Source organism: Diceros bicornis, chromosome 29 (genome assembly GCF_020826845.1).
Source record: "Diceros bicornis minor isolate mBicDic1 chromosome 29, mDicBic1.mat.cur, whole genome shotgun sequence".
NCBI lineage: Eukaryota > Metazoa > Chordata > Mammalia > Perissodactyla > Rhinocerotidae > Diceros > Diceros bicornis.
Genome location: NC_080768.1, coordinates 16,941,573 through 16,955,278, shown reverse-complemented (window position 1 = coordinate 16,955,278; position 13,706 = coordinate 16,941,573). Strand labels below are relative to the sequence as shown.

The 13,706-nt window shown below is 42.1% G+C and overlaps 1 protein-coding gene across 3 annotated transcripts in view; it reads right to left on the bottom strand.

Annotated features, from left to right (window-relative positions):
* SNX25 (sorting nexin 25) overlaps positions 1 to 13,706 on the bottom strand; it is a 129,000-nt gene that overhangs the window by 6,378 nt on the left and 108,916 nt on the right. For all 3 annotated transcript variants that reach the window (XM_058524988.1, XM_058524989.1, XM_058524990.1), the window contains exons 12-15: positions 12,056 to 12,196; positions 8,606 to 8,719; positions 4,311 to 4,475; positions 2,415 to 2,532 (exon numbers count right to left, since the gene is read on the bottom strand). In XM_058524988.1, coding sequence (XP_058380971.1) covers positions 2,415 to 2,532; positions 4,311 to 4,475; positions 8,606 to 8,719; positions 12,056 to 12,196 — 538 coding nt within the window. The remainder of the gene's footprint in view (positions 1 to 2,414; positions 2,533 to 4,310; positions 4,476 to 8,605; positions 8,720 to 12,055; positions 12,197 to 13,706) is intronic.

Genomic DNA, 13,706 nt, shown 5'->3' with positions numbered 1-13,706 from the left:
GAGGAAGCTCATCCCCAGAGGGTGTGAGGGCACGTGCTACTCTAGGAAGAATGCCTGACAGCCGAGTGACTGTTTATAAATGTTTTAAAAGGCTGTATTACTGGTCCCATTTTGTATACTAAACCAGAGCAGGAACCAAAAATGGCTTTGCTACAAATTCTCTCCCATGACTGATATCCCCCTTACTCTACTACTTTTTTCCTATCCTTCCCCAGTCCCCAACCTCCACCCCCACCCCACACACAAAATAGCCCCATTACTCCTTCCAAGGATTCATTTGTTCAAAGCTACAGAGGCAGCTGCAGCAACACTAGGATTTTGCTGATGGCAAATACATCACATCTCATTATAAATGATGCTCTATTTTTAACCCTGAAATGTCACTAGCAAAACCAAATAGGCTTCTGAGCTGGCATATGATGGACGAAATGCACGCTGCAAAGATGGCATTTTGAGCCCTACTCCTGCCCTGACTGGCTCTGACACATCCACCAGCCTCTTAATCTCTTTGTATCGCAAAGAACACACTGACAAAAGGCTGAGATGGTGCTTCGCTCGTTTTTTATCAACTCCATGGGAAATTGGGAGGATTCACGATTTAATGGGCTAGATTTCACTGAGGAAGAGTCAGGCTTTGGGTGGAAAACTAGTTTTACTGCTTAGGGAACCAAGTTAAACATCAGTATATATCTTTAAATGTCTAAAATATGGAACAGCTATAGCTTTTTCATCTGAAAGGATCTTTAATATTTGGATAAAGTTTCATCATATGGATATTTCTTACATGATTTAACTATCCCTTATTTCAGAAGTTTAGCTTAGTTCCAACTTTTCATTATGGAAATTATGCTAAAATGAACGTCTTTACACATAAATCTCTGCCTGTGGTTTAGAATTTAATTGTGTGTACTGCTAAAGTGAATTACATTTTTGAAACCCGTATGTTGTAAATTCAGTGAAGGAAGAATCTATATCTGATATATTTTTGTGTCCCCTACAGGGCTGTATCTAAAACATATGATCCCAAAATGTTTGCTGACTGATATTATATATCAGTTTAGCTTTGGCACAGGAGAAGAAAAACTTCAAGGACCAAGGTAATTAATTCTAGCATTTAAATTTTTCTTTTATTGATCATCTAGTATGGATCAGGCACTGCAGCTGATAGTGAGGATTAAAAGACACATAAGATAGGCTCAAGTTTATAATAGGACTTCAGGTTTTTTCATCTGTTAATAATTCTTAAAGTGACGCATTAAGGGATATATAAATAAGAAAGGATGCATAGCCCCATTTCCCATACAGGACCAACTCCCAGCCTACCTTCTTCACCCCAGGGGAAGAGATGCTAATTGGAGTGGACAGAGCCCAGGACATTCACAGGACAACATTTTAGCCGTTGGTGGTAGTGCCTTGCAAACTCCTGCTCTTTTCATTTGCTTCCTCTGCTGGGTGGCTGGCTGTGCCTGCAGGCACCTGCGATATCTCTAGCTAGTAGTGAGGCTCCTGGTACGACCCAGTAGACTGGTCTCATGATGGAGAGTGTTGGGGGGCTGTGGAAGGTATGGGTGGGCAGAGAGTCCTACTCAGGACTCAAGACTAAGCCAAGTAGTACAGTTTGACCTTTCAGCCAAGTACCACTTTGGGGACGAGGCATTTGTGCAGGTCTTAACAAATATAGTATTTTCATCCTCTTTTTGTTCTTGTTTCTTCTAAGTACATCTCCCTCAAGAACTACTAATGTAAGATTTCCCAACCTCTGCACTATTGTCATTTTGGGCAAGATAACTCTGTTGTGGGGGGCTGTCCTGTACATCGTAGGATAGTTAGCAGCATCCCTGGCCTCTACCCAAAAGATGCCAGTAGCACCATCCCTCAAGTTGTGACAGCCAAAAATGTTTCCAGACACGGCCAAATGTGCCCTAGGGGACAAAGTTCCCCCACCCCTCCACTGATAACCACTCCTCTAGGGGAAGAAAGGTGGTTGAAAAGTTGGGGTGAGGCATTCCAGTGTCCCTGGCTATAATACATCTCAGGGGCATCAGAACCCCACCTTCAACAACAGGACTCTTCCTCTGCTCTGCAAAATTATTTTCTGCATACTTTTTGGTGATAAAGCAATGAGGCTATGCTAAGTCACATAAAAAGAAATTCAAAGCACTCTCTCCTTCAGTATTCAGTGAAACATGGTACAGGGTATCTCAGGACCTTAAGTTCCCTGAGTACAGAGATGATACTGTCTTAAGGTTGTATCCTCAGCTCCTATCACAGTATCTGGTTGGCCCTTAAAAGTATTTCCTGAATAAATGAATGAACAGGAATTCATGTCTGATTCAGGAATAAATGGATATTAAATATGTGTGTGTGCAGCACTTACCCAGCAAATACCACTAAGTAATAACAAAGAGGCTTACTTCCTCGAAGTTCAAAAATCTCCCCAATCAACATGAAGCATGGTTCAGCCAAGGCGTCCTTCCTCCCATCGATATCGTCACCATAATCTGACAGGTCACTGTCCTCCTCTGTCTCCTCCTGCGGGTACAGAAAAGTCACAGGAAGCAGATCACTTATCCAGGAAAATTGGTAGAGTTGTTCTTTTTCAAGTGCAAATTCCAAACTATGTGCTCATATTTCAACCTTACATAACCCTTCCATTTTCCTACATGCAGAAATCTATGCATTTTCAATAAAAGGGGCCAAATGTATCTAACCTCAGGGAAAAGCTTGATCCTAAAGCCTTATCAAGGTTTAAAATAATTTTGAAAAACCTCTGTCACTGTATGAATCAAGAGTGAATTAGGAGATGAGAAAATAGTTTTCTAACCATTTTGAGTTATAAAAGTTGTATGATTTTAAATTCACTTTAAAAAAAAAACGTATATTTTAAATTAATTTAGTTATTTTTAAAGCTCTGATTCAAGATTTTATTCTGTACTTCGGCTAGTCTCATTTCCTGATCTGCATATCAGCAAGTTTCAGTTCAAAACTCATTACACGCCAGGCGCCAGACTAGCGCAAAGGAGTGCGATGTGGACCCAGACTTTCAGTGGCCCACAGCTCTCTGCGGAGACTGACAAACATGCACGGAGCTGCTTCTACAAGCAGGTGAAGTGCTGTCAGAGAGGGACAAACACTAGGCAGTGGAAAGACAGCTGGGAAAGTGTGCAGAGGCAGACAGGTAGAGAGGCTGACGTCATGGGACCAAGCAGAGGGCTAATGACAGGATTCTGGGGGACTGGATGAGCAGAGGAAAGGACTGAGAAGTCACAGAGGCAGGAGGAGTTCCCTAAAACTTCACAGCTTTACAAGAAGTCCAGCAACACAAAATGCTGCAAAGAGGTTGAAGAAGGTGAAGACAGAGAGGAAGCCACTGGATTTGGCCACTGGCGCTCACCTTCAGAGACTAATTCATGAAGGGACTGGCCATAATGTAAATTCCAAGGGGTTCAGGAATACATGGGAGGTAGTGGAGGTAAGCTAGCCAAGTACAGCCAGACGTCATATGTATGGCCATCAAGGAAAGAGGAGGGAGAGACAGAGACACTTGGGAGGGAAGAGGGTTTACACAAAGACCTGAACACTGATGTAGGTATGCTCTATGGTACACACTGACGTCTCCTCCCAGCTCAGAATGCAGTAAAACAGCATGCTCCTTTTCATTGTCAGTTCCTTCTGTCCAAACTCATTAAACCAACCCTAGTGAAGAGGCAGTGGCATTTGGCAACGAACTAAGGAGATGCCAAATTTCGGAGATGGTCTCGTGCAATTTGCTGGAGAGTCAAACAAGGGGCTTCAGTGGCCTAAACGTGAGGTAGGAGCTTATATAAGATCACAAATGTCTGCAGTCTCTCTCTATTCTTTCCTTTCCCCATATATATCTCCACTAAATTCATCTCGCTTCAAAATATTCCATGGTTTTCCATTCCCTGACATACTGACTGTTCTTCAAACACATCCTCCTCTCCCAAACCTTCCATCTTAGCTCCAACTCCTCATAATGACCGGCCCCATCCCCAGGGACTGGCTATCCCTCATTTTGTAGAGAGTCCTACAGAACTTCCTGTCCACATTTCACTTACCCACCTTGTTATGAGTCTTTTCATTTCTGTATCTTAACTCTTCCAAGTGGCTTGTAGGGGAGCACAAACTGGTGTCCCCAAATACGACAGCAATCATAACTGACCATGGATGTATTTGCTTTCTCCCCACTAGCAGCAAGCTTTTAAAAACTATCTGTTACTTCAGACAGGCTTCAAAAAGACATTTGCTTAAGTACGCTATGAAAATGGTACACCCTTTAGAGAGCTCACCTCTTGATGAGAGAAGAAGTCACGAGGAAGTCTTTCCAAAAATGAGGATAATGAAAAAGTGGGTTTTTTCCCCTGCACATCAATAACCTTGAGGTAGTCAGGAGAAGGGCTCAAAAAGGCATAAAGTGCTTCACTCTGACACAGTCTTTCATCTGAAAGCAGATTCTGTGGAAGGAAGAGGATGAATCACTCCTATATAGGAATATATCCATGCTGCGGGGAGCTACCACAAGTAGAGACAAACAAGGCAGAATTGACTGTGAATTCATCATAATTCTGAACCTAAAACCACTTCCCTTTCCCCCTGAAATAAAATATATTAGGTTAACTGGAGTGTCCTAACCATTCTGCTTGTGGGAGATACTGTGCAGACAACAGAACTCACTCCATTTTGCACTGCTCAGTGCAACACAAAATTCCTCTGCACACAGCTTACAGATCCCGGGACCACTGCCTTTGAAAGTCAGCTTAACCTTCACTCGTTTGTGTGAACACCTTACGTACTTGCACATTACACAAGGATACCACTCAAGCACCCTTTTACGGTTATGTTCAGACTTTGTACATCAGCTGAAAAAAGAACTCTGAGTTGTCACAGGGAGGCCCTGCTTGCCAGGCAATTGTTTTACTTCACTGTGCTGCCATCTTCCAGGCAGTGCTTGTTTGTGTAATTATATAACTTGTTTTACTGGCCCTTCACCTGGAAATTTCCTGAAGTTCTTTATGTACTTATCTGGCCTTAGGGGAGAGGAAAGGAGGACGTGATTCAAGTCCGTTTATGTACAAACAAGGGCTACGGATAAAACAGTAAAATTAACAATGTGACCACAAGAAGGTTTAAATGTCTAGTATTAAAAGGTACAGGGTTTAGGAATAAATAAAACAATGGGAAATACTGCCTCATTTACGATATAAGCCCCTTGGGCGAGACAGCACCCTGGGGAGCAGACTGTGCTTCTAATGACAGAAACTGGGGTGGTAGACGAGGTTCAATTCTAGTCAGAGGAGCTGGTCCATGTTGTTCACGTTATATTTGTCAAGGCAAAGGCTGAAATCTGATAAACCCTATGACCTTCCCTAGAATAAGCACCTCTGAATGTGCCCAATACTGCCACAGTGGGGCCAGGGGGTCCAAGTGGCACCACCAGCATTCCAGTGGTTGCCAGCTTCACATATCCTGCAGAAGACTGGCCTGAAGATGGGCAGGTTCTGCCTCACATGGAGGGAGGGAGATTAAGGGGATGGGCAGGCGGGTCACTACTGCCTTTTGTGGCCCCTGAGCCCAATAAATAGGCCTTTATTCCTTTTTCAGAGTATTTAAATGTTCAGTTGTGCATGAGGGTGGTTTAGGAGGAGTGAGACATTCTCCCCCTAACTTTATTTCCTTTAGCTAATCTATACTCCATCATTATTCTATAAAACAGTAGGAAATGATAACTAATGGTAAGTCTCTAACTTAATACAATCAATATAAATAAGGAAATCATTAAGGGTGATAAGTCTTTGGCCTAAGTTATATTCTATTATGAAGGAAAATGACCAAATTAAATATGTATGAAAAGTCAGAAATTTTCTCAGAGATTATGCCTGTGGGGTAAGGCATAATTGGGATTTTATAATCTTTAAGCTCTCTAAAAATGGATTCCCATTCCTAACTTTTTCCCCCACAACACTGAGAGCATGTCATTCTCTTCTAGTGAAGACCTAAGACTGCTCAGAGGATGATGAAGAAAGGTGTAAGCATCCCAAGAAGAGTGAACAGCATGTGCACACCCAGAAGTGGGGCAGAGTGCTACTGGGGGCAATGGCTGGAGTAAGTGGTATGTGTACGTGAGGATCAGCAAAGATGGCATGTAGGAATGAAAACATAAGTGATGGCATCGCCAAGAATGATTAGCTAGATTATTAAATATCTGTCTTATTAGTATGCCTCGATAGGGAACCGTATGTCATAAATAAACATTCACATAAACATATACTCAGTGGAATCTCTTTTTCTGGAAGGTTCTATGGACTTAAAAACATCTGCCCTTCAGACTAAACTTTTCACATCTTACTTTTCCTGTTTGCAATTGGTGGAATAATATTTTGAAACTGCAGTCTGCTGTGTAACCTACCTAAATATACTGAACAGTTACTTAGCACTTTCAAATAAAGTCTTTGAGGAAATGAAAAACAATTTAACCCATTATTTCCTGACTTAAAATCCTCTTGATTAAAAGACAAATGGCCACCTGAGACCACTGTGTCATCTGGCTTAGCTGCAGCTTTTCCTTGCCCTCAGCCATGCCCACACCACCTACCCGCAGTGAGCCAGAGTGCACGGTTCTCCTGGCACAACAGCAGGACTCACTAACCCATTTCCCTCACCAACAGTCCACTAAGGGCATAGACAACCCCTCCTCACATCCCCGAAAATGCAGGCGTGAGGGCAGTCTCTGCAGCACATCAGGAAGACGGAGCAAACTGAGACCCTCCCCAACAGCAGAGGCTGGAGGGAAACCTGAGTCAGCTGCAGAGTTCCAAAGCTACACATCTGGGGCTTGGATTCTGAGTAATACACATTCGTTTCACAAACAAGATCTTTAACTCTTCTGAATGATTTAATCAGGTACCATGCTTGAGTGGGTTTAATATTTCCTAGACATTCTGAATCAGCAACAAAACAGTGATATTTCAGTTTTAAATTCTCTCCTGTAAGAGCATTTCAACATTAATGATCCTTTACCCCAGCTCTGCCATATGAAACTCAGAAAATTTTTCTAATTTTATTTCCCGAGGGAAATTTACACACACACACACACACACACACAGAGACAGAAAGAGAAATACATGAGAAAAAAAGACTAACACTTTCAAGGCAACTCTGGCTTAAATGTATCTATTTTAACTATGATCCATACTTCTAAGTCAACGATTATATTTTAATATAGCCTTTACTAATCTCAGGACTTCTAGCTACTACTGCATCGGCAAAGTTGCATGCCTCTGAGAACTATAAGGGCTTCGGGGTCCATGGTTTGAGTAACTTAACTATACTCTGAATACAGAGGGCCTAGCTAAGGAAAAAAATAAATAGTGGTTGCTACTGGGGATGGCATTCCTTTGTCCAGCCTTACTCACTAAAACAGACTGAAGGAAAACAGTGTTTAGAGGAAATTAGGAAAATATCTTTAGGACCTTGGAGTAGCCCAAGATTTCTTAAGCACAAAGGCATTAACTGTACAAGAAAAAAACTGATAAACTGGACTAAACTAAAATTGAGAACTTCTGTTCATTAAGAGAAATCATTCAGAGCCTGAACAGGCAATCCACAGAAAGGGAGAAGATATGTGCACCACACATGGTCTGACAAGAGACTCACATCCAAAACACACACAGACTCCTACGGAGGGAAACGGAAAAGACAGACAACAGGACTGAGGAGTAGACAGGACTTTAACTTCACAAAATAAACCATCCAAATGGCCAATTAACATATGACTGGTGCTTAACCTCATTAGTCCTCAGGGAGATGCAAATTAAAACCACAATGAGATACCAGTACACACTCACCAGAATGGCTAAGCACTGGGGAGGGTGTGGAGCAATCAGACCCCTTACACACTGCTGGTAAGAGTGTAAAAATTGCTACAACCACTTTGAAAAACTGAAAAACACAAAGGTATTACCCAACACATAGTCACCAAAAGACAAGTACTAGAAGTTTATAGAAACTCTCTTCATAATAGCCTCCAACTGGAAACTATCCAAATGCTCAACAATAGAATGAATAGACTGTAGTGTATTCACACAATGAAAAACCTAAACAGTGAAAACGAATGATCTACAACTAAAATAGCACTCATGAGGATGAATCTCATGAACATAATAACGTCGAGTGAAAGAAGTCAGACACAAAAAAGTCCATACCATATGATTCCATTTATATGAAGTTCAAGGACACTTGTAACTATCTGTGTTGTGAGAAGCCGGGATCGGGGTTCCCTTTGGTGGGGGGAGCAGTGATGGAAGGAAGCTGGAGGTACTGGCAATATTGTTTCTTGGACTGGGTGCTAGCCACAAGGGTGTGTTCAGATTGTGAAAACAGAGAAAGCCGTACACATATCATCTGCATTTTCTGTATGTATGGTATACTTTATTTACTCAAAAAAAAAAAAAAAAGACCAGACATTTTGAGGATCTGGCATGGCCTGTGACAACGGGAAGTAAACGAGCAAGCTCTTTGAATGATGACAGTTTAACCCAAAATAACTAATTATTCCTCTCAAGTCCAAAACTTTTCACTTGCTTACCTGTAAAAACTTGTTCAATTGCTTCTTTGACTTTTCCATAAACTTGTGATCTATAGATTTGAAAGGCAGCTTGCTGAGAGAAGGCAACTGGACTTTTTTTAAAGAAGGGAAACACTGTGGGGGAAAAAATTAAATGTTAGTATCTGGAAATTACATTTTTTTTTTTTTATTTTTTTTATTTTTTAAAGATTTTATTTATTTATTTTTTCCCCCCAAAGCCCCAGTAGATAGTTGTGTGTCATAGCTGCACATCCTTCTAGTTGCTGTATGTGGGATGTGGCCTCAGCATGGCCGGAGAAGCAGCGCGTCAGTGCGCGCCCGGGATCCGAACCCGGGCCGCCAGCAGTGGAGCGCGCGCACTTAACCGCTAAGCCACGGGGCCGGCCCTGGAAATTACATTTTAATCTTACAAAAAGATTTACCATTTTAATTAGAACAAAGCAAGTATCTTCCTCTTGTCCTCGTTCCTCTGAGATTTAAGACCTTGGAAACCTACCTGTTCTAATCAGGCTCGAAGAATCTGGAGGAATGGGACATTTGACGAAAAAAGCTAAAGCTCGTCCCTAGACCCACGAACGCCTGTAAGCCGGGAAATCCTGAAGCCAGGCCCATAAGCTGGATTTGCACAACATGTATGTAGCACAACATGTGAGGTATGGACACCTGGCTCTCAGGAACAAGGTTTTTCTATTAAAATATGTTTTGTTTGCAACATCTCTGTAAGAAGTTATCAAAGTTGACAAAAGAAGACAACGGAAAAAGAATCGTTTGGGTTCTACCTTTATTACGGCCTTTCGATGGCAAACTGCAGAGTGTAAATATATTAATAAGAATAAAATATATTAATAAATAGTGACAATCGACTTCCCGTTGTGGATTAAGTCCTACATTCTGCCAGACACTCTGCTTCTGCTTGGCATGTGTAACACCCCTAACAAGTTGCGAATTATTAGCATTCCTATTTTACATATGAGACGACTGATAATCAGGATTAAAACCCAGGTCCAACTGATAATAAAGTCTGTGTTCTTTTTTTTTTAATTTTATTTATTTATTTTTCCCCCAAATCCCCAGTAGATAGTTGTGTGTCATAGTTGCACATCCCTCTAGTTGCTGTATGTGGGACTCGGCCTCAGCATGGCTGGAGAAGTGGTGCGTCAGTGCGCGCCCGGGATCCGAACCCGGGCCGCCAGCAGCGGAGCGCATGCACACTTAACTGCTAAGCCACGGGGCCGGCCCAAAGTCTGTGTTCTTAATGCCAATCCCCACAGGACTCTGCCAGTCTGCCCCTCAGACACGAGGAGGATAGTGGGTTCCAAAGGCTGCAGACTCTGCCCCCATTGCCAAACCCTGGCCGTCATTACGGCACCGAGGCCATTTGAATATGCTTAATGAAATCAACCGGTATTGAAAAGTAAGCGAGCACAGAGTCTGCCTGCCACAGCTGTTACTCCTGTTGCCATCATCAGGGTCACGGTAGCCCCCGCCAGCCTGGCCATAGCAAGGGACGGCGCGTAACAAGTCTCGTGTGGCAAGTGCATGTAAGTGCTTCCAGTGTTAGAAGAGGAAGAACTGGCCTTACCTACGCAGCCACTAACGCACAATGGTATCTGCCCACGAAGGATATTTTCATCAGGGTTCAAAGTCAGGGCAAAATTTTAGAGAACTGAAACAGCCAGGGAGAGTTGGAAGGGGCGATTAAACTCACCAGGGACCTGAAGGCGAGCTTCCTGTCACAGCTGTGAACAGGAAGGCTTCCTTCAGAAAATGAAAATCCACTTGACAGGAAATAGCAAGGGTAGGAGACGAACCCCGTCCTCAGGCCACAGATGACGAGAGGTGACAACGAGACCAAAGGACAGACGTGGAAGTTCATAAAGTTTGTTTCCTCTAACACTTCAGTGTCATTGTTTTTGATTTTCAAAGTACATTTCATCTTCCACATACATTTTATTTCAAAATCTTCCCTAAATTCCTTTTTCCTTTCCCTTCGGTTTTTATCAGCCAGTAGACTGATACAAACCTTTGGCATCACAATGGTTGGTCACAGGGCAAACGATGCATTTTTCATTGCAGTGTTAAATTTACTCAATAATTTTGGGAAACATTTATTCTTATATTAAGATAAATATTTGCTTTCCACACTGCTAGGGTGATCCTAGTCCACTTGAGAAATGCTGTAGTATGACCTTCAGTTTTGGCCACCATCGTTTCAAAAGCAGTTGAAGAAGTAATAGCGTTCAGAAGGTAGAGATTAAAAGGTTAAAAAAAAATCACCCTAACAAAAAAGGTTAAAGGAAACAGACATATTTCATTTGCAAAAGTGGGGCCTGAGAGGTGACCACAGGGTTTACCAGTATCAGTTCATTCTGAGCAAGAGAAAAACGGATCTAAATGAAAATAGAAATGATTGAAGAATTTTTTTAATTGCTGGGGGCAAGGGCAATCACCTCCCATAGGAGGAGAGTTAGGAATACAGAATCCCTGAGGAAAGTGGAAGAATAATGAACTGAAAGTAAGACGACCTGGATTCTAACCCTGGTCTGGCTACTATGTGTACACATCCTATGATAAGTCAGTGACACTCTCTGAGATCAGTTTCCCTCATCTCACAAATAAAAGAATTGACCTACATTAGTGGCTTTCCAAAATTTTTAACAAAAACCCACAGTAGGAAATACACGCTACATTGCAGCCCCCAATGCACATGCATATATCCATATCCATGTATATAATATACACACGCATATAAAACTGAAATAAAAAGTTCTATGAAACAACGCTCATTACTGCTCCTAGTAATAACAACAACGCAATAATGTTTATTATGTGCTAGACATTCCTCTAAATGCTTTGTATACACCTATTCCCTTAATTCTCACAACTCTGAGATAGGTATGGGAGGTGCTATCAATATCTGTATTTCAATGATGAAGAAAAAAAGGCACAAAGGGACAGAGAGACAAGTCCCAGGTCACATAGCTCACGAGTAGTCAAGCCAGGATCCACACTCGAGCCGTCTGGCTCCAGAGTCTGTGCTTTCAACCACGACACTTGACCGACTCCTTTACTTTTTGTGATGAAACCCAATATGTTCTATTCTCTTTCTACTACTGCAACCTATAATTGATTTCACTACCCACTAACGGGTCACAACTGGCAGCTTTGAAACCACTGGCCCTAGAGGATCCCTAACTCTCCTTTGGCTCTGGGGTTCTGTGGCAATTCACTAAGGAGATCAGAGTATTATCTGTCCCGAGGATTTAGACTAGACTAGATGATTTGATCTATGAGTAAATTTCTAAATGTCAGGCTGAAAATGCCACTTGCCAGTATCAACAGCAAAGGAGAAAGATGAATCAGTTTCCTTATGCGTAAAAATTGAAATGAGCTCTTACATCTCTTCTTGCTCAGTTAAGTCTAAATTCTTGTGCTCACGAGTGTTCATACCTCACTAAGTTTCCGGTGTAAATTCTGAAACTCACTGAGCCTTCTGGGGACTGTCCAGTTCTTGGTTTCAACTCCTCCAACTTCTTGTAAGCTTACCATGACAAAGTAACAAGGCATTTGCTCACCATTCTCTTCTGTAACCTTGGAAAAAAACACAAACACAACAACAACAAGCATGGTGAGCAGATGTGGTAGGCAAGATTTTTAATGTCCCCCAAGATTTCCCTCTCCCTGGCGTCTATGCCCTGCATAATCCCCGGGACTGTGAATATGATGGACTCTCTTCCGACAATTAGGTTCTATTACATGGCACAGTTGACCTTAAAATAGGGAGATTATCTGGGTAGGCCTAACTTCATGGTACGAGCCCTTTAAAGCAGAGAGATTTCTCTGGTTAGTAGTAGAAGAGGAAGTCAGAAAGACTGGAACACAAGGAGGATTTGATGTGTCATGGTAGCTTCGAGATGGAGAGAGACATGTGGAAAGGATCTGGGAGTACTTCTAAGAACAATGAACAACCCCCAGCTGACAGCAAGAGAACAGAGACTCCAGTTCCACAACAAAAAGGTCTTGAATTCTGCCAACAGCTTGAATGAACTTGGGAGTGGATTTTTCCCCAGAGTCTCTAGACAAGAACTCAGTCTGGTCAACATCTTGATTTCAGCCTTGTGACACAATGAACAGAGAACGCAGTCATACCATGCTGGACTTCTGACCTACAGAATTGTGAGCTAATAAATGGGTATTGTTTGAAGCCAAGAAATTTGTGGTAATTTGTTATACAGCAAAAAAAACCCAAAAAACAGACTTAATATAGCAGACTTAACATCCTAGCTGTGTTTCCTCAAACAAACAAATTAACAGCAAGTAAACTGGTGTGAGATACATCAAAACCTCTCTCAGAGAAGGAGGAGGGCTTTCCCAGTTTAATTTCAGGATTCAACAAACCATGATTTCTATTTTCATGAAATTTTACATTGGGAGACATAATTTCCTCCACTTCCCAACTGAGATAATTCATAAACACACATACATACATACACACAAACACACCATCATAATTCAGAATAGGCCACTATTACTCTTAACATAAATACATAAGAGAAGAAACAAAAAGAAAATACAGTGAATTGAAACTTGAATTAGAATCATAAATCCAATTAGAGAGCAAGAGTCAATAAGAAAGGCAAAGGAAAGAGAGGCAAGACTTACTGAGCCCACACTGAGCCCCGTGTGGTAGGACTATTATCCATCTGTAAGGATGGGGGAAGTGGAGGCCCAGACACTGTCACTGGACTGTCCTAGGCTCACATACCTAGTAAGCGGATCAGCCAGTATCAGAACTCAGAAGGGTCTGGCGTGATGCAAACATACCTTCCACACATTCCCCTCTGTCAAGTGGGGTCTCCTCTGTGTCCATTTCCATTACCTTTTCAGTGACCAAGGCGCCACAGCAAGCTCTGAGTAACAACTGATCATCACGGCAAAGTGCCTTGTGAGGGTTTTTCCTCCTTCTCTCCCTCAGTGTTTGCCTTTGGAAGATGATTTTAATAAACCGAAATGTCAGAGCAGCTCTAGGCAACACCGAGGAGGTGACAGAATGTGTGTTCTTTCCCTCCTCTACTACCTTTCCACATTACATACTCCTGAG